The sequence below is a fragment of the Periplaneta americana genome, chromosome 2 (genome assembly GCF_040183065.1).
Source record: "Periplaneta americana isolate PAMFEO1 chromosome 2, P.americana_PAMFEO1_priV1, whole genome shotgun sequence".
NCBI classification, from domain to species: Eukaryota; Metazoa; Arthropoda; class Insecta; order Blattodea; family Blattidae; genus Periplaneta; species Periplaneta americana.
In genome coordinates, this window is record NC_091118.1 from 148,928,275 (window position 1) to 148,951,120 (window position 22,846).

At 36.1% G+C, this 22,846-nt stretch overlaps 2 protein-coding genes across 4 annotated transcripts in view; one reads left to right on the forward strand and one right to left on the reverse strand.

Annotated features, from left to right (window-relative positions):
• Positions 1-10,723, reverse strand: part of LOC138695201 (uncharacterized) — a 31,071-nt gene extending 20,348 nt beyond the window's left edge. The window contains exons 1-2 of the mRNA XM_069819660.1: positions 10,683-10,723; positions 9,664-9,941 (exon numbers count right to left, since the gene is read on the reverse strand). Of these exons, the coding sequence (XP_069675761.1) occupies positions 9,664-9,941; positions 10,683-10,723 (319 nt within the window). The remainder of the gene's footprint in view (positions 1-9,663; positions 9,942-10,682) is intronic.
• Positions 1-22,846, forward strand: part of LOC138694693 (uncharacterized) — a 129,302-nt gene that overhangs the window by 100,456 nt on the left and 6,000 nt on the right. Inside the window, exon 3 of one of the 3 annotated variants that reach the window (XR_011330991.1) lies at positions 5,928-6,188. Coding sequence is in view for 2 of the 3 variants with exons in the window: in XM_069818678.1 (XP_069674779.1) it covers positions 15,375-15,561 (187 nt within the window). In the remaining variant the exon portion in view is untranslated. Of the gene's footprint in view, positions 1-5,927; positions 6,189-15,181; positions 15,562-19,589; positions 19,831-22,846 lie in introns of those variants that run through there. The other 2 variants (XM_069818678.1, XM_069818679.1) reach the window with 2 other exon arrangements.

Below are 22,846 nucleotides of genomic sequence, written 5' to 3' on the forward strand. Positions count from 1 at the left end.
AGCTTCTGGTCAAGATATTTTGGCGACCACTAGTCTAGACCACCACTCAGCCATTACAGGAACAAAAATATAACTTAATTACTTTTTTTAGTAGGTTATATTACGACGCTATATCAACATCTCAGGTTATTTAGCGTCTGAATGGAATGAAGGTGATAATGCCGGTGAAATGAGTCCGAGGTCCAGTACCGATAGTTACCCGGCATTTCCTCGTATTGGGTTGAGAGAAAACCCCGGAAAAAAACCTCAACCAGGTAACTTGCTCTGACCGGGATTCGAACCCGGGCCATCTGGTTTCGCGGCCAGACGCACTATCCGTTACTCCTCAGATGTGGACCTTAATTACTTTTTAGTAACTTTACAAAATAATGCTTAGATTTTCACGCTTTTAAAAATAGAATATTAAAACATCGTGAATACCTAAAGATAATACAGTACCGAAAAAGTCAACAGACATAATGTTCGGATTTGGGGGTCGGAAATTGAGATATTGGTGAATACATGGCATGAAATCGGGTTTCGATCTGTCGTTCTCCGGGCAACAAACGAAGCACATGTTGAAGTGTATCCATGAAAACTTTGAAGGGTAAAGTATCATTTGCTGAAAATCGCGTCCCTGTATTAGCGTAGTATTTCAGTAATACATGTTTATAATCAGGGAAAGACTCTATGTCCACTCTGTTTTATAGTTAACTCTTCCCCTTCTCTCCGAATACGACCTTGGTTTGAAAGTGTCGACACACGAAGTGTCAGATTAAGAATTGCGAACAAGGGTCAATAGTTAAACCCCGTCACAGATATTAAAACCTTTGGTACTTACGTAAAATCATTGATCACACATTATATAAGTTAAATCAGATTGGCCATTCCCATGTTATAAAATGGGAACATATAAAAGAGAACAACCACTAGGATCTCCACTGTAGAAAATGAATTTTTGGTAACGACCGCTAGATGGAAGTACAGCTGCAAGTTATTACTCCATGCAATTCAATTAGGATTATAACATGATTACTTTGCAATCGCTAGATGGCAGCATAGTGAAATTGATCAAAGTTGTCTTGAAAGCCCATTAGACTGATTAATCTGTTACATGTGATCACGGATAAAATATCGATCCCGTCATGGACAAAGGCGTCATGTCTGGACTAGCGTTACGGAATGAGCACTGGTTTCAGTCCTCATGGGGAAGAAATTTCGGCCAGTGTATGGGAACGGTGCCCATCCAGCTTCATGATGATTTTGAAGTTGTTATACGTTCGCTCGGGGAAAAACCAGGAAGTGGAGGCTGAAAGCAGAAGACCATATTGCTGTTTCATTCGTCCCGCGCAGAGGTAAACGCCACATAGTTGCCAGTTCTGTAACGACTTGGTGTGCACGTAGTTTGCATTATCTGTTTAGATTTCTTAGTGTTCATTAAAATTAGTGAAATATGTGGCAATCATGCGAGTCTGTTGAAGAGAGTGAACAACATAGTAATGACGACAATGATTGTAATGTTCGTATTTCTGTTGGAAGAGGTCATTCATTAGAGAGACAAGCTGCATATATTATAAAAAAATGAATACCTATTTTTCAGTGAAGGAGATGCCAAATGTGATTCAACAATTGCTAGAACTGTTCGCGCTACGGGTGTTTAAAGATCATTAGTGAAGAAAATAATTTCTATCAATATAACCAGTATAACACTCCTAAAGAGAAGACTCAGTCTACATTACAAATAGTTACGAAATTCAAGAAACTTGGTGATTTCGGACGTGATATAACACGACTCATCATTTATGAATGTTATAACAACCACATATCCCCTACATTGTCCAGTGCAAGAAAAGACACAAGACACAGATTGCGAATTGCTTTATTGGTAAAAGAATATAATATGACTCAATTGTTATAGGTTATACTACTCAGAAATTTGTGAAATTCACACATTTATGATGTTAATTGTATAGGAGAATAAAACTATTATTATATGACTCACATAAATATACTTTTTTCATATTTATTAAATGGTCTGAGAGATCCAACCTTTGCAGTTACGTAACTTTTGATGATCCGTTCATTGGCAGGTTAATAATAATAATAATAATAATAATAATAATAATAATAATAATAATAGGCTAACAAGAATGACAAATGTTATTAGTGAAAATAAACATAGATCATAAGTGGGACGTTTAAGTGGCGTACTCTAATAGATGTTGCAACGCTGCTTCCTTAGTCGTGTGTCGAGTTGTGTTACAGCAACCGCTGCTTCGGTAGCTTACTCACTTATTGCACCCCTTTCCCTGGTTTTTCTCCGAGGGAACGTACAATACAAGGTACCGTAGAAGTGGGTAAAGTCAATCAGTGGGTGTAAAATCGATCATTTGCGATTTTTATTAAAAATTATATATTTTCTCAGTTACTTGTTAAAATTTTGTTATGCTGACTTCATTGCCTTACATTGTAAATGTAAGCGAGAGGGACAACAAAAAGCCTGCGAATGCCAACAATGGGAACACAGTGTAATTACCGTTGAAGTGAAAATTGTTATTTTCAACTTTTTTCTCTTAAATGAAATCAAAGTCTTACAAACTCTAAATTATAGTCAGCAGTGAAAGGAGACAGGAAGTATACGTAAGTAGGCTACTTTTCGTTGAGATTGTATCCTGAAATAATAGTTTTGCAGTTCGTAAATGTTAGTATTGAAACTTATTATTTTAAGAAAACTTGTACCTTCGTAGGGTTAAGTCGATCATGCCATCGACCTACTCGAAGGAGATAGGACCAGCAGGAAGAATAAATTGTTCACCGAAATACCTCCAACTAACACATAAACAGAAAAGTGTAATAGTATAGCTTATATTGATGAGATAGTGGGGAAAGAGGAAGACGAAATTATGGTGAATTTCTTGCATAAGAGAAGCACTGCCAAAGGAACATATTTTGTACACCCCTCTGTACCTGACTATGAGAACAACGTAGCTTCTAAAGTGACATGAGGAGAGGAAGATTTCAAATTACATCTGATATAAACCTAAACAATGCTGCATTGCATTTTAGATCATAATTGAAGGGTGGTATTTCAATGTAAATTTTGAATTCTTAAATCTTTGTTTGTTAGTATGTGAAGTATTAAAATGTGTTTTTATGTTTTATAAGTTGGCAATTATAGTCACGATTGTACAGTGGAGAGCTATAGGTCTTATTGTATCGAATAGTATGATCACAGTAACAAAAGATACACTATATAATGCTATAGGCATATATTGAAGATTATTATTGTTTTTTATACACCCCTTATAACAAATAAAATATATGTAATACACTTAATTTGTTTTTTAAAAACATAAACAGTGATCGACTTTACTCCGCAATATTTTAAAATCGATCTTAAACTAAAAATGCAATAGTGATCGACTTTACCCTATTTAAGTAGGTAACTTCGATCACAAGTAAAAAAAAAACAGTTTTTTTATAGATTGTAATTCAATTCTTGTAACGTGCCTTCATAAGTGAAGGATATGACGACAAAATGCTATTTTCTGAGGAACTTCGCTCCATTGCATAACCTCAATATCATAAAAAAATTGCAAAATTTTGATCGACTTTACCTTCTTCTACGATATATAGCGAGATCCGATTCCGCGAACCAGCTGTAACGGCTGTGAAGGGATCATCGTACTAACAATGCGATAACCGCTACTGATTGGATGATCGTTCACTTCTGCTGAGGCATGTGGACGTGAGGGTCAGTCGTCGGCTGGTCGGCCTTGGACCTATAAGGGCTGTTACGACCAAGATTATTTATTATATTTTTATGTACTATATATTATCGGTGCATATTCATAGTGTAGGCTAAGGGGGAAGGTTATAAAAATATCAGCCAGGATACTACAGAATCGATTGCAAATTACGAATGTTAACGTGCTGGCTTAGCACTTGTGCTTGATTCTCGAGCTATGTTAATCTGAATATAAATAAGTATTTTCGTCTGTCTTCTCAGACAAATATTCGATAGTAGCTTAAATTAAATTACTGTACGAAGAAAAGCAAGGTTTGTTCGCATATGCTGTATGCAACGGAGAAGACGGGTATTTTAAGTCATTCTTCATACTTTCGAATGCTGCTTAGGAAAATCCTGGTTATATTTTGTTCGCTGTCAGTATCACAAGTTGTGTGGAGTCCCGGTGTCGTCTATTGAGGGGAAAAAACCTTGATGTAGACTTCGGTCAAGGACTATCATGGATTGTTTAACGCCGTGGAGTTGTAACATTAGTTTATCGGTGTTTGACCATCGTTTTGTATACTACAGTCTTGATATAATTAATAGTGTCAGTGCAAATGACCTTGATAATACAGATGCGTGCCGTAATTTATTGATTCTCAAACATGTGAACTTCATTCGCGTCTTCTTTTAATATCCTATAAATCCTCTCATACCCTTCCACCACGTCCTTCAAATAAAAGTTGAAAATAATATATCCTCCTGAGTCCTGAGAGTATAGTATACTATACCATACTTCATACACGATAATGATATAAGATGTAGAGTTGCGCTCGGGCGCAGGTTCGATTCCCACTTGGGCTGATTACCTGATTGGGTTTTTTCCGAGGTTTTCCCCAACCATAAGGCAAATGTCAGGTAATCTATGGCGAATCCTCGCCAAATACCATCTCGCTACCACCAATCCCATCGACGCTAAATAACCTCGTAGTTGATACAGCGTCGTTAAATAATCAAATAAAATAAAAATATAAGATATATGTGCAGAGACCCGAAGTATAGTATAATATACCTGCAGTTGTGCCCTAACTGTAACCTGCAGAATTTTTTTAGAATTTTTCCTCACATCAGTGACTTTTTTTTTTCTTGGAGTGTAGAACTGTATTGAACTTTAAAAATAAAACAAATGTCTCAGATCTCAGGAGGATATGAAGCAAAAATGTTTAAATTTTTTTTATTTCTACCTATTTTTTAACAAAATGTGCAATTGTTATATAATGGTTTGAGATTTATTTTTAAAGTAATTTGTCGTTCGTAACTATCACAATATACTGAAAATAGTTACTCAGTCCGTAACAAATGTCTACTTTATTTACTGTATTTTCTCGCATCTTCCGCGCCCTCAATTAAGCCGAGCATCCCACTTTGAAGGAAAAAAATCAAGAAACGTATGCACAACGAATTAAAAACAATTAAACACAAAAACAGTTCAGTTGACTTTGAGTTTTTACTGTAAGTAAAGGATCGCAGTCTCATACCTTTAGTGGTACTGTACTCATTTTCAGAATTGAAAATATAAGACGCACAAACTATAGACCTACACTTCTTACACATGAACTTGATTCTGATACATGTACTGCTAATCCAAACGTCAGTTAACAATTGAAATACCCGCACGGGAAGATAATGGCATGCCCTACCACGTTATAAGTTACGCAGGAGGAAAATTGAACAATACCCAACTACAGTACATTTCGAATAAGCGCGCATCTGTATTTTTTACTTGTATATCTCGGAAAAAAAAATGCGCGGGTATTCGAGAAAATACTGTTTCATAAAGGTATATTTCCTTGACTTAATCGCCAGTCGTTATAAACATTTGGGGAATAATATCTTAAATGTTGATAGTATTGTTTATCCTTATGTCGTTTCAAAGATTAATTTTTTATCCGTTTAGATGGAGATTAAAAAATAACTTACTGCATAAATGACAGTCCCCATTTTATCTGGAACAGTTTATTATTATTATTATTATTATTATTATTATTATTATTATTATTATTATTATTACTGTCTTGGTTCTGTGAATAGCGTATGAACTTCCCATCCAAGCAGACCGTGGTTCGATTCCCAGCATGGACAATGAAAGAAATTTACTTTCGTTCACGGAAATGGGTATTCATCTTTACTCATACTACGCTGTCCTCTCTTGTTTCAGGGATGGTCCTGTGCTGTGCTGACCTATTAGCAGGGAGGCCCACAATGTGTGCCTGTCTAGTGTTGGTCAAGTGATGCATAGGCCTATTATACCAACTCTTATACCTCATCGATGTGAAAGAGGAAGATAAAACATGACGAAGAGAGGAAGAAGAAAATAATTGGTGACATCGAGATGGTGTTTGGTGAGATGAGGCCGGGGATTAGCCATTGGATTGCCTGAGATAAGCGTTGGAGAAAACCTCGAACGAAACCTAATCAGGTAATTAGCGCAAGCGGGTATCGAACCGACGCCTGAGCTCTGCCGATAGCATTATTATTATTATTATTATTATTATTGTCTTGTTACGTTTATTAACATTTTATGGTTTACTTTATTTAAAGTTTATTTAATTAATTCTTTGTTCAAATTTCTATTTTATTACTTTACATCAACTATATTAAGGAAGTAATGGGTGAAATTTATACTTTAACAATTTTTTTTGCGTAATAGACTTCTTATTTTGTATATACTTAATTCCTTTTCTCTGAGTATTCTTGGATATAAGTTTAATTTGGTCACTAGTTTTTGAGTTATTCAAATGTTAAAATATTGCATATTTTCAAAATCTATCTCCTCTTACAAAATTTAAGTTTCATGCATGACTCTCTTTTATGACATCTCTAATGTTATGTTGACTACAGTATATATATATATATATATATATATATATATATATATATATATATATATATATAACATGCCGTAAAAATAATTATTTCATGTTCTTAGCATCAACACTGTAAGAACTTTTACACTTTGAATATGAAGAACTGTGATAAAGAAAAGTGTGAGAAGACAGTTTGTAAAGTAGGAGTGCTCAACTTGTGCGTCACCGGTCTTTATCTGGGGCATCGCGACTATATGGGAAAACTAAAATCTACGAATACCTATAATGTATAATGAAGTGCAACATGCAAATTTTCATTACATGTACATACTCGTATTTATTTTATTCTAATGTTGTATCTTTAATTTTAAAAGAATACAAGCTAGTAATGTAAAATACTATTTTCTTTTTAAAAAATGTCTTCAAATCGAAATTCAGCTTTTGTAGTGGGGGGGGGGGGTGTACAGGGGCGCCGTAAGAAAAATGCGACATGTGAAGGGAGACGTGGTCTCAAAAAGTTTGAGAACTCTTGTTGTAAAGTTTGCATGGAATTCAAATTCAAGAGTGCAGCCATTTAAATATGACGTATTTGCTGAAATTTGTTCAACATTCAGATAAGAGATTGGTGATTCGCTTGAAAATATAGCGAAAATACTGTTTTTGATTGAAAATGACCAAAATTTCACCCGTCCATACTTAAAAATATATTTCACTAATGAACTATCACTTATTATAGGGATTTTTTTCAAATTCTTCACTAAACCCATCAGACTTTTTTTATATCGGTGAATGCTTGTGACGTCACAGATTGTGCTAATGAGATATGGATGACTTAAATACAGAAACGATGTACGTTCGTTCATTTATTTATTTATTTACTTATTTAATTTTGTTCTGGCGGAGTTAAGGTCATCAGACCTTCTATTCCCTCAGCCAGGAAAAAAGAATGCATTAATGTGCAAATAGATTAATAATTACGAAATACAATATAATATGAAGTGCATTGAGAATGTTTAAATTCAAATTTCGTTCCAAAATAACAATTGTTTAGTTTTCACATATGACGTGAACCTCAGTGTTCTATTAGGAAACCTTTTCTATGTGAAACAGTACGTTTCTCGTCAAGGTCAGCGGTTCAGTTTCTTTCTTGCATGGAGGAAATGTGGCCGCGCGACAAGTGAACACGTGATATGGGCGGGAAGTAGAGATTATTATGTCCTTATCTGTATGCATAGAATAGAGAGACGGTCATCACGAGGAACTATTTAAAAGCAGCGATAAGATTTAAAATATGCTGATTTTCATTTCTTTGCCTGTCGTGTTCTTCCTCTTCTTCTCCTTCGTTACGGTTGAAGTGAAACGTTACTATGTTCGATGTCACAAATTAAGCCTTGTTTTTCGAACTCTAAAATGTATTTTATTTTATTTGCTTTTTTTTTTTTTTTTTAATTTAGGAATCTAAGTTTACGTATTAAATCTCTGGCATATTTCCTGTTACGTCTGTGTTCAGTTTTGTCAGCAATTAAACTGGCTATTACACTTTTACTACGACTACTCTTGACCAATAAAACGGTACGAAAGGACGTCTTTCAACCAATCATGGCTGCTTATCACACAATTTTTATCACTTCTCTAGCATTTGTTTAATTTTATCACTTCCTTATTATTTGTTTGTTTTAATCGCTACCCTAGCATTTGTTCTTTGTTTGCCAACATTTCAAACTGCAATTCTTTACGGTACTATAAAACATGCTTTGCGATCGTTATTTGTTTCCCTACATAGATAGTCGACTGAAAATGGCGGCTCCGTTCAAACGTTTTGGTGAAGGTAACATTAGTGAAATAGAATTTTAGCAAGTCAATGTCTATTTTATTGTAGCTATTAGAGTACTTTATTTGTTCTAGTCTTTATATACTTCTGTTTTTATCACCTCCCTACTATTTGTTTCTTTGTTTGCCAACATTTCAACTGCAAATTCTTTACGGTATTATAAAAATGCTTTGTGAACGTCATTTGTTTCCCGCATAGACAATCAACTGAAAATGGCGGCTCCGTTCAAACGTTTTGGTGATGTTAACATTGATGAAATAGAATTTCAGTAAGTCAATTAATATTTTATTGTATAAGAGTGCTTTATTTCTTCTAATCTTTATATACTTTCTTCTAATCGTGTAATAGTCAATTAAATCCCACTCGAGTTTTGATTTTTTCTAGATAAAATCAAAGTGAGATTACCGTTGATAATATTCAGTTCCGGTAATGTATCCTCAATTTTATGTCAAGGACGGAAACGTTTTCTCTAAGGGCAACTAAAATATAATACAACAAAATAATAAAGTAAGTATTTCCAACCTTTAAAATCTTATGGAACCTACATAGTGCACATACTAAAAAAGAATGCAGTCTTACTGATCCAAAAATTGAAGAGTGGTGAAGAATATTACATTTAAAACACGTCATATACGTATAATGAAATTATTTAAAAAAGACAGCTAAAGCTGTGATTGTGGTAAAAATTGTCGGGATACAAAGAAATGATCTTGGGGGCCAATGTTTTCCCATTCACTCTTTATATATTGATTCATTGGTCATCCTGAGTTATATATTTTAATGTTGTTACAAATTCATGCAATTTCACAGATAATGAAGGATTTAAAAATGAAACATTTGAAAACTTATTTATTTTTGTAACTTGATAAAGTTTGTTAATTTTATCCCTTCAAAGTATTCCTAATCAAGTCACACGCTATTCAAAATGTAATGTTCTATCTTATCCTTTATTTAATGTTATTAAAACGATACATGACACCGAAAAATTCTCATTTACAAATGACATTATTAAAAGTAATACAACATAATATGGCTGTAAAGCAAGACAGATATCCGAACAAAATAAGAAAAAAATTACTTGCACTGAAAATGGACCTTTGGCGTCGCTCTGCAGTAATTAGTAAATTAAAGCATGTACTTAAAACTATAATAAGTCAAAAAATGAAAGTGGAGAATACAGTAAACTATAGATATCAGAACAAAACCTTGGATGATATGGCCATGTCTATAGGATAAATACCCAAAGATTACCTTACCAAGTGATGAACTGGCTCTGCCCGGGAAGAGGAAAAAGAGGAAGTCAGAAAGAGTTGACAGGATGGAATTCAGGAAGCATGCATGACCGAGGTTTACAACAGGAAATGTGGTTGGATCGAAATTATTGGAAAAGGGGAATCGGAATATGTTTTTTAATTGTTCTATTTTACGACGTTTTAAGCCACCGGCGTGTAGCTCTGTCGGATAAGGCGCTTGCCTTCCGATCCGGAGTTGCGTTCTGGCGCGGGTTCGATTCCCGCTTGGGCTGATTACCTGGCTGGCTTTTTTTCCGAGGTTTTCACAAACCGTAAGGCAAATGTCAGGTAATCTATGACGAATTCTCGGCCTCATCTCGCCAGATACCATCTCGCGATCACCAATCCCATTGACGCTAAATAATCTCGTTGATACAGCGTCGTTAAATAACCAAGTAAAAAAAAAGACACTTTATCAGTTGCTATGGTTATCTAGCGTCTGAGTGAGATGAAGGTGATACTGCCAGCGAAGAGTCCAGGGTCCAGCGCCGAAAGTTACCCAGCGTTTGCTCTTAAGAGGTCGAGGGAAAACCCAAGATAAAACCTGAACCAGGTAACTTGTCGCGACTAGGATTTGAACCTGGGCTCGCTCGTTTCTCGGTCAGACACGCTAACCGTTACTCCACAACTATGGACAAAATCATGTTGACATATGTTTTAAACATATGTACGTTATTATTATTATTATTATTATTATTATTATTATTATTATTAGTAGTAGTAGTAGTAGTAGTAGTAGTAGTAGTAGTAGTAGTAGTAGTAGTAGTAGTAGTAGTAAAATGATATTTGATGTCGCATCGTAAGTATTGAAAATTATACACTAAGAAAATTTCAAGTTCAGAGTCGTGCACAATCGGTTACGAAAAATAGAAATTATATATATTGCTATTAAACGCCTGGCGCTGTAGTCAGCATGCAAAGCTTTTCCGTCTCGTGAAGTGTCTCAGTGTTAGGTTTTAACGAATATTCCAGTTGTATCTCACTCTATGTAGGTGGACGACAAAGGCAGACCACATTGAGCCATGCAGAAGTTCCAAGAGCCCTAACAAGGACGCGATTATCATCGTGTAGACCTACCATTTAATTTACAATTCCTCTCTTACTTCAATCAATCAATCAATCATCCATCTATTTATCCATGCATCCATCAATCGACTCATTCATTCATTCATGGATTCATTGATTGATTCATTGATTGGTTCGTTAATTAATTAATTGATACATAGATCGACTCATTGATTGATTCATTAGTTAATTCATTGTGTCATTCATTGATTTATTCATTCATCCAGGTATTACAGTTGGATATCTTCAAGAGCAACAACATGCATCATGAAAGTACAGGGACATCATTTTATTTTTACTTCAATTTTTATTGTATCTGAATTTTTGAATGTACTTCACGCCCACCCCTTCTACTAATGAAGTTTCAACTGTTCTCCAGACAGAATCAAGGCCGCATATAGTAAACAGCACTGAGTTATTGAGTATAGTACGTTCCAGAAATATGTTCGCGTTTTCCAGTGACGAAAGAACTTTCAATATTGAATCATATTTTCGCACAGGTACTGTCAGTTTGCCTACGTCGCATCCCGATTTACCCCACCTGCTTCTGCACGCCCCTCAGTAAAAACTGGGCTGTCTTAGCTCTTTTCTGAAAACATTGCTTTCTGTTAGGAATTGGACGTTTACGTAATATTATACAACTGTTTAAAATAACTTAAATAAAAGGGCCTCGTTAAGTAATTAACTGTCACGTGATTTCCCCCCTTTCTACGATCCTGCGGCATAACCACTTGGACGGACAGTAGATAGTATGTCTGAGTAATTTTATCTGTGCGGATCGGGCAGAAGTGAAGATTGAATTTACAGTACATAAGGTAGGCCTAGTACAGAATTATTTCAACATGAGTTACTAGTACGAAGGACGAAACTGGCAATTGGAATTAGATGCAATAGTCTATAGTGCGATAATATGCACAAAAGAACTGAAGCCTTTATCGAAATGAACGGCCACTATTTTCAAAAATGTGTTTAAATATCCATATTATGATTATTTTTCAATTGAACTTCATTCTCTATATTGTACGCTAATGTGCTGTAGACAGTATAATATACACTGCATAATGAATACGTTCGCATGGATAACTCTGTTCGTGAGTAAAAACACTTATTCTTAATACAGTACTGCATTTTGATTAAACAAAAACCTAATGAAAATTATCGAACTCAAAATCGCGATATTTCCTAGTTTACGTAAATGGATGAAGTACTTTTCTTCCCTCCTATACCTAGTAAAGTGATTTGTTTGTGTTTTACGCCAGTATCATCGAACTCCAGTTGTGGAAGGGGGTAGCAAACGGTGTTTCCGGATCTCTAAAGGTATAGCCAGGTTAATATTAAAAATGTTAGTAAAAATAAAATGATGTCCCTGTACAAGTATTAGAGCTTGAGAGTACTTTTCTTTTTGTTAATAGCACTCTATCTTCTTAAAAAATGATGTAGTAATGAAACAGAGCAGACCTGGGCGTTATTAACTCGATTGGTCATGTAGGCCACCCTTTAATTGCCCACTCCACCTTCTCCGGCTATGTTTGGATACGGTACGAGCAGACAGGAAGGTCAATTACGGGTTGCATCATAGCTTTTACGAACTTTCGGATCTCGCTGGTCGCCTAAAACCCACCACTGATGTACAGAGCCTTACTGCGCATTTGTTTGTAAGGCGGTGTAAGCAAAAAAGACATGGCGAAGGTTTCTCCGTCCCTTTCATTTCCCCTCTTATGCCCAGGGCTGGTTTATAGTAATTAAAAGGCATTATACTGTATATTAACAACTACTGTTTTAGAGGTATGTATTTTGATTTTAAAGTGTAAAGGTTATACAGGGACATCATTTTATTTTTACTTCAATTTTTATTGTACCTGAGTTTTTTAATGTACTTCACTCCCACCCCTCCTACTAAAGAAGTTTCAACTGTTCTCCAGACAGAATCAAGGCCGCATATAGTAAACAGCACTGAGTTATTGAGTATAGTACGTTCCAGAAATATGTTCGCGTTTTCCAGTGACGAAAGAACTTTCAATATTGAATCATATTTTCGCACAGGTACAGTCCGTTTGCCTACGTCGCATCCCGATTTCCCCCACCTGCTTCTGCACGCCCCTCTGTAAAAGCAGGGCTGTCTTAGCTCTTTTCTGAAAACATTACTTTCTGTTAGGAATTGGACGTTTACGTAATATTATACAACTGTTTAAAATAACTTAAATAAAAGGGCATCGTTAAGTAATTAACTGTAACGTGAGTTCCCCCTTTCTACGATCCTGCGGCTTAACCACTTGGACGGACAGTAGATAGCATGTCTGAGTAATTTTATCTGTGCGGGTCGGGCAGAAGTGAAGATGGAATTTACAGTACATAAGGTACTCTTTTATAGAGTAGGTACAGAATTATTTGAACATGAGTTACTAGTACGAAGGACGAAACTGGCAATTGGAATTAGATGCAATAGTCTATAGTGCGATATTATGCACAAAAGAACTGAAGCCTGTATCGAAATGAACGGCCACTATTTTCAAAAATGTGTTTAAATATCCATATTATGATTATTTTTCAATTGAACTTCATTCTCTATATTGTACGCTAATGTGCTGTAGACAGTATAATATACACTGCATAATGAATACGTTCGCATGAATAGCTCAGTTCGTGAGTAAAAACACTTATTCTTAATACAGTACTGCATTTTGATTAAACAAAAACTTAATGAAAATTATCGAACTCAAAATCGCGATATTTCCTAGTTCACGTAAATGGATGAACTACTTTTCTTCCCTCCTATACCTAGTAAAGTGATTTGTTTGTGTTTTACGCCGGTATCATCGAACTCCAGTCGTGGAAGGAGGTAGCAAACGGTGTTTCCGGTTCTCTAAAGGTATAGCCAGGTTAATATTAAAAATGTTAGTAAAAATAAAATGATGTCCCTGTTATAGAATGTGTGTATAGAAGAGGAGATCCTCATCGTCCTCATGTGTTTAAATTGGAGTCCTAGGAGAAAATGAAGTCCAATTTTAAAAACAGGCTTGATAGACTTAATCTTTGGCGATAATGATAATGATGATGATTACAGTCGTGATGTATGCAGATGTCAAGGCTCAGTTTTTGATGCTAAGTAGAAATTAGTAGGCTTTTGAGCGGATGACTGAAGATTGATTCTACGTCATTTCTAGGTTACGCCTAGCATGTGGCTTAATAAATGGACTAACTTATAATAGTGGAGATAATGAATCTCCAGCGAGAAGCTGCTGTGAATTCATTGCTTTCTAGCATCGACCATCATTATATGCGACAGTAGAGACTTACAACAATAATAAAAAGATAAAGAATGACAGTCTGTACAAGCGGCCTCGGCTGTAGACCTACAAACTTTCCATATATGACCAGATACGTTGGCAGGTTCATTGGTGTTTGATGATCAGCAAATTATACCGAGACCATATGGTACTTTATTACTGTGTATCTTACTTTACAAAGCGTTTTGCAAGGATAACGAATCATAATATTTTATCCCACACCACAAAATACGAGAATTAATGTATTCGTAATAAGAAGTCTGCTTTTGAGGAAATTAAATGTTTGCAGGCTAAAACATACATACATACATACATACATACATACATACATACATACATACATACATACATACATACATACAGTCAGTCTCCCTGGGTGGCAGAGTTGGTATAGCGCTGGCCTCCTGTGCCCGAGGTTGCGGGTTCGATCTCGGCCCAGGTTGATGGCATTTAAGTGTGCTCAAATGCGACAGACCCGTGTCACTAGATTTAGTGGCATGTACAGTAAAAGAACTCTCGCGGGACAAAATTCCTGCACACCGGCGACGCTGATATAACCTCTGAAGTTGCGAGCATCGTTAAATAAACCATAATTTAATTTAAATTTTACATACATACATACATACATACATACATACATACATACATACATACATACATACATACATACATACATACATAGTCCGCGAAACAACTTTGTGTCTCTGCAAGGTAAGGTATGGAGGGGAAGAGGGTGGACAATTTGATAAGATATTATAGGGTATTAGCACAGTGTAGTATATACAGTCACGAAGCTTAAGTTGTGAAGGTGCTAGGAACAATAGATTGTGCAGGTACTACTTCGCATTGTCTGTATGAGGCGATATTAGCGATCCTAGTGGTTAGCAACTATCTATGGATGCATATTTACTACGTATTGAGCTTCGTGACTGTATATGTTAGACTGTGGTATTAGGTAACAAACCTTGAATCATTGCACCGTGCACTAACAGCGAGTATATTTTTAACGTTCAATAGTTCACTCTAGTTTCACACGTTCCGGTTTGCTGCCGGCTTTTAAGCTCCGCCTCTCGCCGGACGAACTCATGAAAGCGTAGGACTGGCTTTAAAACAGGAAACGAACTGCTCGGACTGAGCCCGGATTGCAGCCGGGTCTGTCGACGACTAGACACGGTCGCAGCCGTCGCAGGACAGACGCTGAGTCACAGTGTACACGTCCCGATTTGCAGCCGGCTGTTGAGCTCCGCGCACGTGTGTTCATACAGTACGTTAGTCTGTGTTTTAATTTCATGCGAATACAAACTTTGTTCTTTTCAAATTAAGATGAGTTCCGCCGATTTTATTGACACTGAGTTGTTAATATTCCTAGTGGAAAATAGACCAGCACTATGGAACAAAACCTGTGAGTTGTATAAGGACAGAAATAAAACGAAACAAGCCTGGAGGGAAGTTTGTGTGGGGCTCAGGAAAGATTTCGAAACATTGGAAGACGAAGAAAAAGATAGCTTTGGTGAGTATTGTATTAATTTAATTTAATTATGCATTGTACAGTAGTAGCAAAAAAACCAGACCAACTCTTGTAGCTGATTTCAGAGCCTTGTTCACTCCAGAGCACGATAGGCTGGTAACTAAGATTTTCGTGGTTCGAATTCCTGCCTGGGAAGGACACTTTTTTTTTTTTTTTTTGGTTCGTTATTCAATACTTTTCGATTGCTAGTAAAATTCATGTTCTGGGAATAATAAGTTAATTAAGTAGTAAAATATCGTTGCAATCCAAAAGCATTGGAAATAAATTTGAATAAGGAACAAAAAAAGTTTTCTTCCCTTGCAGGATTCGAACCACGAAAGTCTTAGTTACCAGTCTATCGTGCTCTGGAGTGAACAAGGCTCTGAAATCAGCTACAAGGGTCGGTCCGGTTTTTTTTTTTTGCCACTGCTGTACACTGCATAAAATACTCTATATAAGTCTATACACAAATTACCCAGCTGTAATGTTTTATATGCTATACGCATAATTAAAAGTATAACATTTAAATATGTTTGTAAACAAATCATAGAATAAGTAGGAAAAGTTACTTTAGGCATATTTAACTACTTTTAATATCTTTGCTATTTCCCATGGGGCAGGTCTGTAAAAAAAATCTGTTAATGAATTCCTTAACATTGTTAGCTGTTAACCCTCCACATACTTACTTAGCAGGAGGTAGGCCAATTACTGTCGTACAAAAAATATAGTTCTCTACGCCAGTGATCCTCGGCCTTTTCGATCATAAGACTCGCCTTTTCGTCACATTAGTGCGGCCCACTGGGGAAGGCGCGGTTACGAAAGGTCGACAAATACTGGGAATTAAATTACCATGCGTTTGAAAAAGGAGTGCTGCACCCGTTTGCGAAAACTAAAAATTACTTCGAGGGTCTTAAAACCTTAAAGGTTGTCCATGGAAGAATTTCAAACCTAAGGGCCAAAGAACACTCAGATTGATAATTACATACGTATCCATCCTTTATCGATTACTGTTATTATCAATCGTTACACCGAATTTGTTTCAGTTGTTTTTACGGAAGTCACATGAACGAAGCATAGTCAGTTGATTGGTAAAGGCTGGTCCACAATAAACCGAAAACGAGAACGAGAACGGAAATACTGTTAAGGCTGGTTCACAATAAGCCGGGAACGAGAACCAGAACGAGAATTGGAAACAGAAGATTCACAATAAACCAAGAACGGAAAGGGCTATGCATATCGATATGCAAAGTCGATATTACGCAATCTGTTATTATAATTGACCAATGACGTTCTCTCATGAGAACAAACCAGCCAACATAAACACAGGTTTACCAACTTCAGAATTTATGACACAATATTTAAGAATTCAATTCATGTGGTAATTGGGTCATATACATACACGTAGCATAATATATTGAAAGTGATTCTACTAAATTTTCGAGTTAGAAGCGATGCCTGAAGAAGAAATTATGTCATGGCCTCCGTGTTACAAAATACACGACGATCAAATATTTTGATCATGGCAACAGAATGAATCTAGTAGGCTGTGATCGGAAACGAGAACGGTAAAGTTTAAATTTGGGCAACCTCACGTTTCCGTTTCCGGGCACCGGCAAGCTTCTCGTTAGTTGTGAATGCTCACACTTAAATATATATTTTTTAACAATTTTTCTGTTCTCGTTCTCGCTATGGTTCTCGTTGCCGGTTTATTGTGAACCAGCCTTACACATTCAGCCTAGACGTCCTTGCTATAGTAAACATGGACTTAAAAACAATAGAATAATAGAAAAAAACGAAGTGTTTGCATAGTTATTGAGAACTAGAAATATAGGAAGATGGACAGTTTGAAAAGTGATGATAAACGTCTTTGTTGTACAAACAAGTTGTGTAAGGCTTCTGTGATTTTAAATGAACTTGTAAGTAAAGTGATAGAACTTAAAAATTTTCCGCATAATCACGCTCACCAACTTCTTTAGAGACTATTACGGTTGCATAAAGAGAAAGGCTGACGATGATCAACATGCTAGGCCTATAATATAGTGATCATGAAAAGTATGCAAAAACAAGGAGCCGATATTAAACATTCCGATCTCAGACTTCTAAGGAAATCAATATACGGAGCCATTTTCCAAACTATGTCTCTCAAAGCTATATTTTCCGATGAAGTGAACTAGATAGTTGTCTAAGAAGCCGGATGTGACGTCAGAAGTTATGATCCAAATCTATAGTGTATAACAATCAAGTTCGTAGTAGCCTAGATCATAGGGTAGTAGCTAGTAAATGAAAATGCTTGCTTGATTGATGACTTGTTCACTAAACAAATATGGATACCTCATCAGTCATCAGCAATTGGGGTTATGAAATCTGAAGGTGATTTGGAAGTGAAATAATGTAGAATAATATGTTAACTTTGAACATTGACATTGTTAGTACCTTCTTTACAGTGTCTTAAACATAATAATAATAATAATAATAATAATAATAATAATAATAATAATAATTATTATTATTATTATTATTATTATTATTATTATGTTTAAGACATTGTATATTATTATTATTATTATTATTATTATTATTAAGCTATTATCTTTTCCACATTTCGAAAGCTACCTAGTGTGTAGTTTACTTATAGTCATGTAGTTGCTAGTCACTAATGTGTAGTGTGGACTTGAGCTTTGAGACACGGCTTTAGAAGAATCATGCAACCAAAATGCTTAGGCCGTGTCTTAAAGTCCATACTACACACTAGTGACTAGTAACTAGGAGCCATAATCATAGACATTCTTAGGGCGGGCTTCCGGTGGATGATCAGCGAACTAACGTTTTTCGTATTCATAAACCAGTGTTAGCGATATGATATGATATGATATGATATGATATGATATGATATGATATGATATGATATGATATGATATGATATGAATTCTGTACAAGTAACCAGTCGATAGCCGGGGCTAGTTTAGCATGCTCGTAGCGCGGGCTGCGAAATGTCTATGAATAGCACCCTAGGTGACTTGTAAGCTACACACTAGGGAGCTTTGGACATATATGGTTGAAACACGGCCTTGTTTACATATTATTTTTTTCTAGAAAGCACAGATTATTTTTCTAAAAACCATGACATCACAGTGCAGCACTGAATTAAAAAGGCAGTGTCCTAATGCAGTTTCATTATGAATTATGTGGAAAAAGGTAAGTGCCTAATATATTAAAATAATGTTTAAAACATTGTAAAGAAGGTACTAACAATGTAAATGTTCAAAGTTAACGTGTTATTCTACATTATATTTACATTATTTCACTTCCAAAGCATTTTCAGATTTCATAACTCTTAATTGCTGATTGATGAGGTATCCATGTTTATTTAGTGAACAAGTCATCAATGAAGCAAGCATTTCCGTTTCAAGGTCAGTAATTTTGTTTTGTCAATATCGAATAACGAAACACAGATAGTGTTATTTACACGAAAAGACAATTTGAATATGTTGTATAAACAGAGAACTGCATTCTTTTTGTTTTTCCTTTTTTTTTTTTCCTTGCCGGCCAGACGCCATTTTCTAAAGTTATATTTTTCTTTTCTTTTGTGTCCTTTTACTTAAATACAAACACAACACCCATGCCTGAGGCGGGACTCGAACCCACAACCCTTCGGACCAAACGATAGAGACGGCTACTAGAAAATAACGAAGCCGCTCCACATCAAGGTGGTAAGAAAGGAAAGATTACTGAAGTCGCTCCCGCGCGGAAGCTGTTTACTTTCTTGAGGCGTCCCACACTGTTTATGAACTCGCTCCAGCCCCTTTCCCGTCGAAGGTCGTGAACCTTGTTGAGCCACGCGTCAGTGCAGAGCGGTTAGTTGAGTGAGGTTGTGGTACGACGGAAAAATGAACCCTGTAGTGATAGACAGTGTTATGTTTAGTCAACGTGGAAGAACTTTATTAGTGATTTCAGGTTTCAAATTCAGTTTTCAAAAATGTCTCGCAGATGGAACTGAAAGATGGACTTGTTGTAATGATAAATGTAAGTGTTTCGTAAAGGTAAATGATAAAAAGGAAGTGATAGACAGTTTTGCACAACATAACCATGACAAAATCGGTGAAAGTGTACTGAACAGACAGAAGTTAAGTAACTCTGTGAAAAGAAAAGCCATGGATGATCCATGTGAGCTGCCTACAAAAATTTTACACAAAGAATTGATGAAAGCAGACGTACCTACACTGACATCATATGACGCCACTCTGATAAAAAACAACATTTATCACGCAAGAGGTAAGATACATCCTGTCCACACCTGTGGAGTAACGGTCAGCGCGTCTGGCCGCGAAACCAGGTGGCCCGGGTTCGATTCCCGGTCGGGGCAAGTTACTTGCTTGAGGTTTTTTCCGGGGTTTTCCCTCAACCCAAGATGAGCAAATGCTGGGTAACTTTCGGTGCTGGATCCCGGACTCATTTCACCGGCATTATCACCTTCATCTCATTCAGACGCTAAATAACCTAAGCTGTTGATTAAGCGTCGTAAAATAACCTACTAAAAAAAAGATACATCCTAAGCTACCTAAAAGTTTACAAGAAGCTCACGACGCACTAGATTCACTTGAAATTATTACGAACATTTTATGTTTGTTAATGATAGGGAGAATCATATTGTGGTTTTCACAACCAAACGTAATTTGGAATTATTGTGTAAGTTGGATACTATATTCGTGAATGATACGTTTAAAAGTTATCCAAAATTATTTCACAAGATTTTCACAATTCATGGACGAACGGTTCAGAATCATTATACGCCACTGGTTTTCTTCCTTCTGCCGAACAAACGGGTTAAAACATATGCCGAATTATTTAAACATACGGTAAATGAGTGCTTGAAATATAGACAAACTTTTTCACCAACATGTTTTTTGTGACTTTGAACAAGCTGTTCATATTGGTGTGTCTAGTGTTTGGTTTAATGCCATTATTAAGGGATGTTGCGTCCAAGTATAATCTTTTCGTTGTAAGAATAATCCTACTGTAAACAATGGCATGTGACTGAAGTGAGACTTGATTGGCCGCAGTTTGGCGCCAGCAATTCTCAGTAAGTGATCCTGCCCACTGTTGTACCTACATTCTGTTTCATGTTAAACATTTCCCGTTACTCGTCAAAGTAGATCTAACCGCATTACTATGCATTCGTGTACTTAGGAAACTGTTACTTTATAATTAATTAGATTCAACTCACTTAACTTATTACATACATTCAACACTATTTCTTTCTCTCCGCTTTTGAGAGGGTTTCCACACTTATGTTTAGTACTGGTAACCACAACATTGACGATGCAGAAGCCATATTATCGTATGCTTACGAGAACAAGCTCAAGTGACGCCAATATATTACAAGAACGGACTACCTTGGCATTACTCTTAGTATTCATCCGCTTACAACGTAAATAACAAAATATAAAATTATCTTTTCTTTTACATAGTGTTTTACATATGAGTGAAGTTATATCTTTCATCATATTTAATAACTAGAATTCAATTTTTATTTTCAAATAATACAAGATTATGGTTTCCAAATACGGAACTATATTTTTCTGCGCCGTGTGGGTGTTTCTACTGAGAGCCAATCACGGGTATGACAGCCACGTGCTTGTGTTTATATTAGGATTTTTCTTACAGCAAAAAGGGTATAGCTCAAACTCTGTGGAAGATAATTCAACAATTGAGTTTAAGGAGTACATACGAAGAAAATAACAGCGAAATTATTTTTCTCAAGAGCTTTTTGGTTTACCGCTGTAGGAACCCGAAGAAATAGGTGATATTTTTGCTGAAGATTTTTGTTCCACAATGTCAAATGACAAACGAGTTGAAGCGTTCTATGACCAGTGGCGTAGCGTCAATGTAAGCTAAAAAGCTTAGCTTCCCCAGTTAATAATAATTTCATAATAAACCTGCAGTTTATGGAGAAAATTATTTATTAATTTTAATAGAATTCATATTTACGCGTTAAATATTGTGATGCGGCAGCTCAGGATGATTTGTGATGCAGCAGTAAACAAGAAGCCTGCACACACCAGCTTCCAAGCAGACCGGTTTCTTCTGTGTAATCCACCCCGCAGATTTTCCATCCCTTTTAAATACCCTAGTCGCAAGACTCGAAAAGAAGTTAGCTTTAACATTTAAAATAAGTAGTTTCCGAGTTATCCCTTTTCGTCACTTGTGTTCAGTTGAAGTGTTAGTGTGCATTGTGGTTGATATAATAAATAATGAGCGAAATAACAGTTCCTGACACTAATTTACTTTAATTTTTTAGGACAATTGTATTATCGAGACTGACTTACGAACAAAAGTGTGATTTTAAAAAACAAATGACAGACTCCCTTGCTGTCAATGAAGGACACAACCAAAAGACAGACGCATACTTACGTAATGATACTAATATTGTGATTTCTCTAAGTATGACAGGAAGTGAGCTAATGTTATACGTATACGTGTCTATTTGTTAAGAGATATGTGTAAACCGTGAAATCATATTTTACTACGTATCATTTGAGGCCATGCCTTATTGGTGTTGCGATGTTCCAACCAATCTTCGACTGCTGACTTGAAATTGACTACTATTTATTTTAAGACTGTATTTTTGTAATACGTTTTCTCATAGTGCATGAAAGACAACTTGAGTTAGCTTCCCCTGCTCAAAATTTCATGCTACGCCACTGTCTATGACTAAAAAATTTACAAAATTACATAGATGAAAACAGTACTTACCCTCCAGAAATGTGGGAACAGTTCTCAGAAAGCTCTGTCTGTACCACAAATATCTCCGAAGCGTTCCATGGTAAGTTGAATTGAATGGACTATTCTACAACCCGCACCCACATATTTTTCAATTAATTTAAGTTTTAATGAACATTAAAAGTGACACGCATCTTCTAAGCAGATCAAAAACAAAAAAGAGCAATAAAACCCACGAAAAAGAGACGTTCATCTTGCATAAAATTATGGAATATAAAACACACTCAATAACAAGATACGACTTTATTAGAAGTGTTGTTCACACCTGTGGAGTAACGGTCAGCGCTTCTGGCCGTGAAACCAAGTGGCCCGGGTTCGATTCCCGGTCGGGGCAAGTTACCTGGTTGAGGTTTTTTCCGGGGTTTTCCCTCAACCCAATATGAGCAAATGCTGGGTAACTTTCGATGTTGGGCCCCGGACTCATCTCACCGGCATTATCACCTTCATCTCATTCAGACGCTAAATAACCTAAGCTGTTGATAAAGCGTCGTAAAATAACCTACTAAAA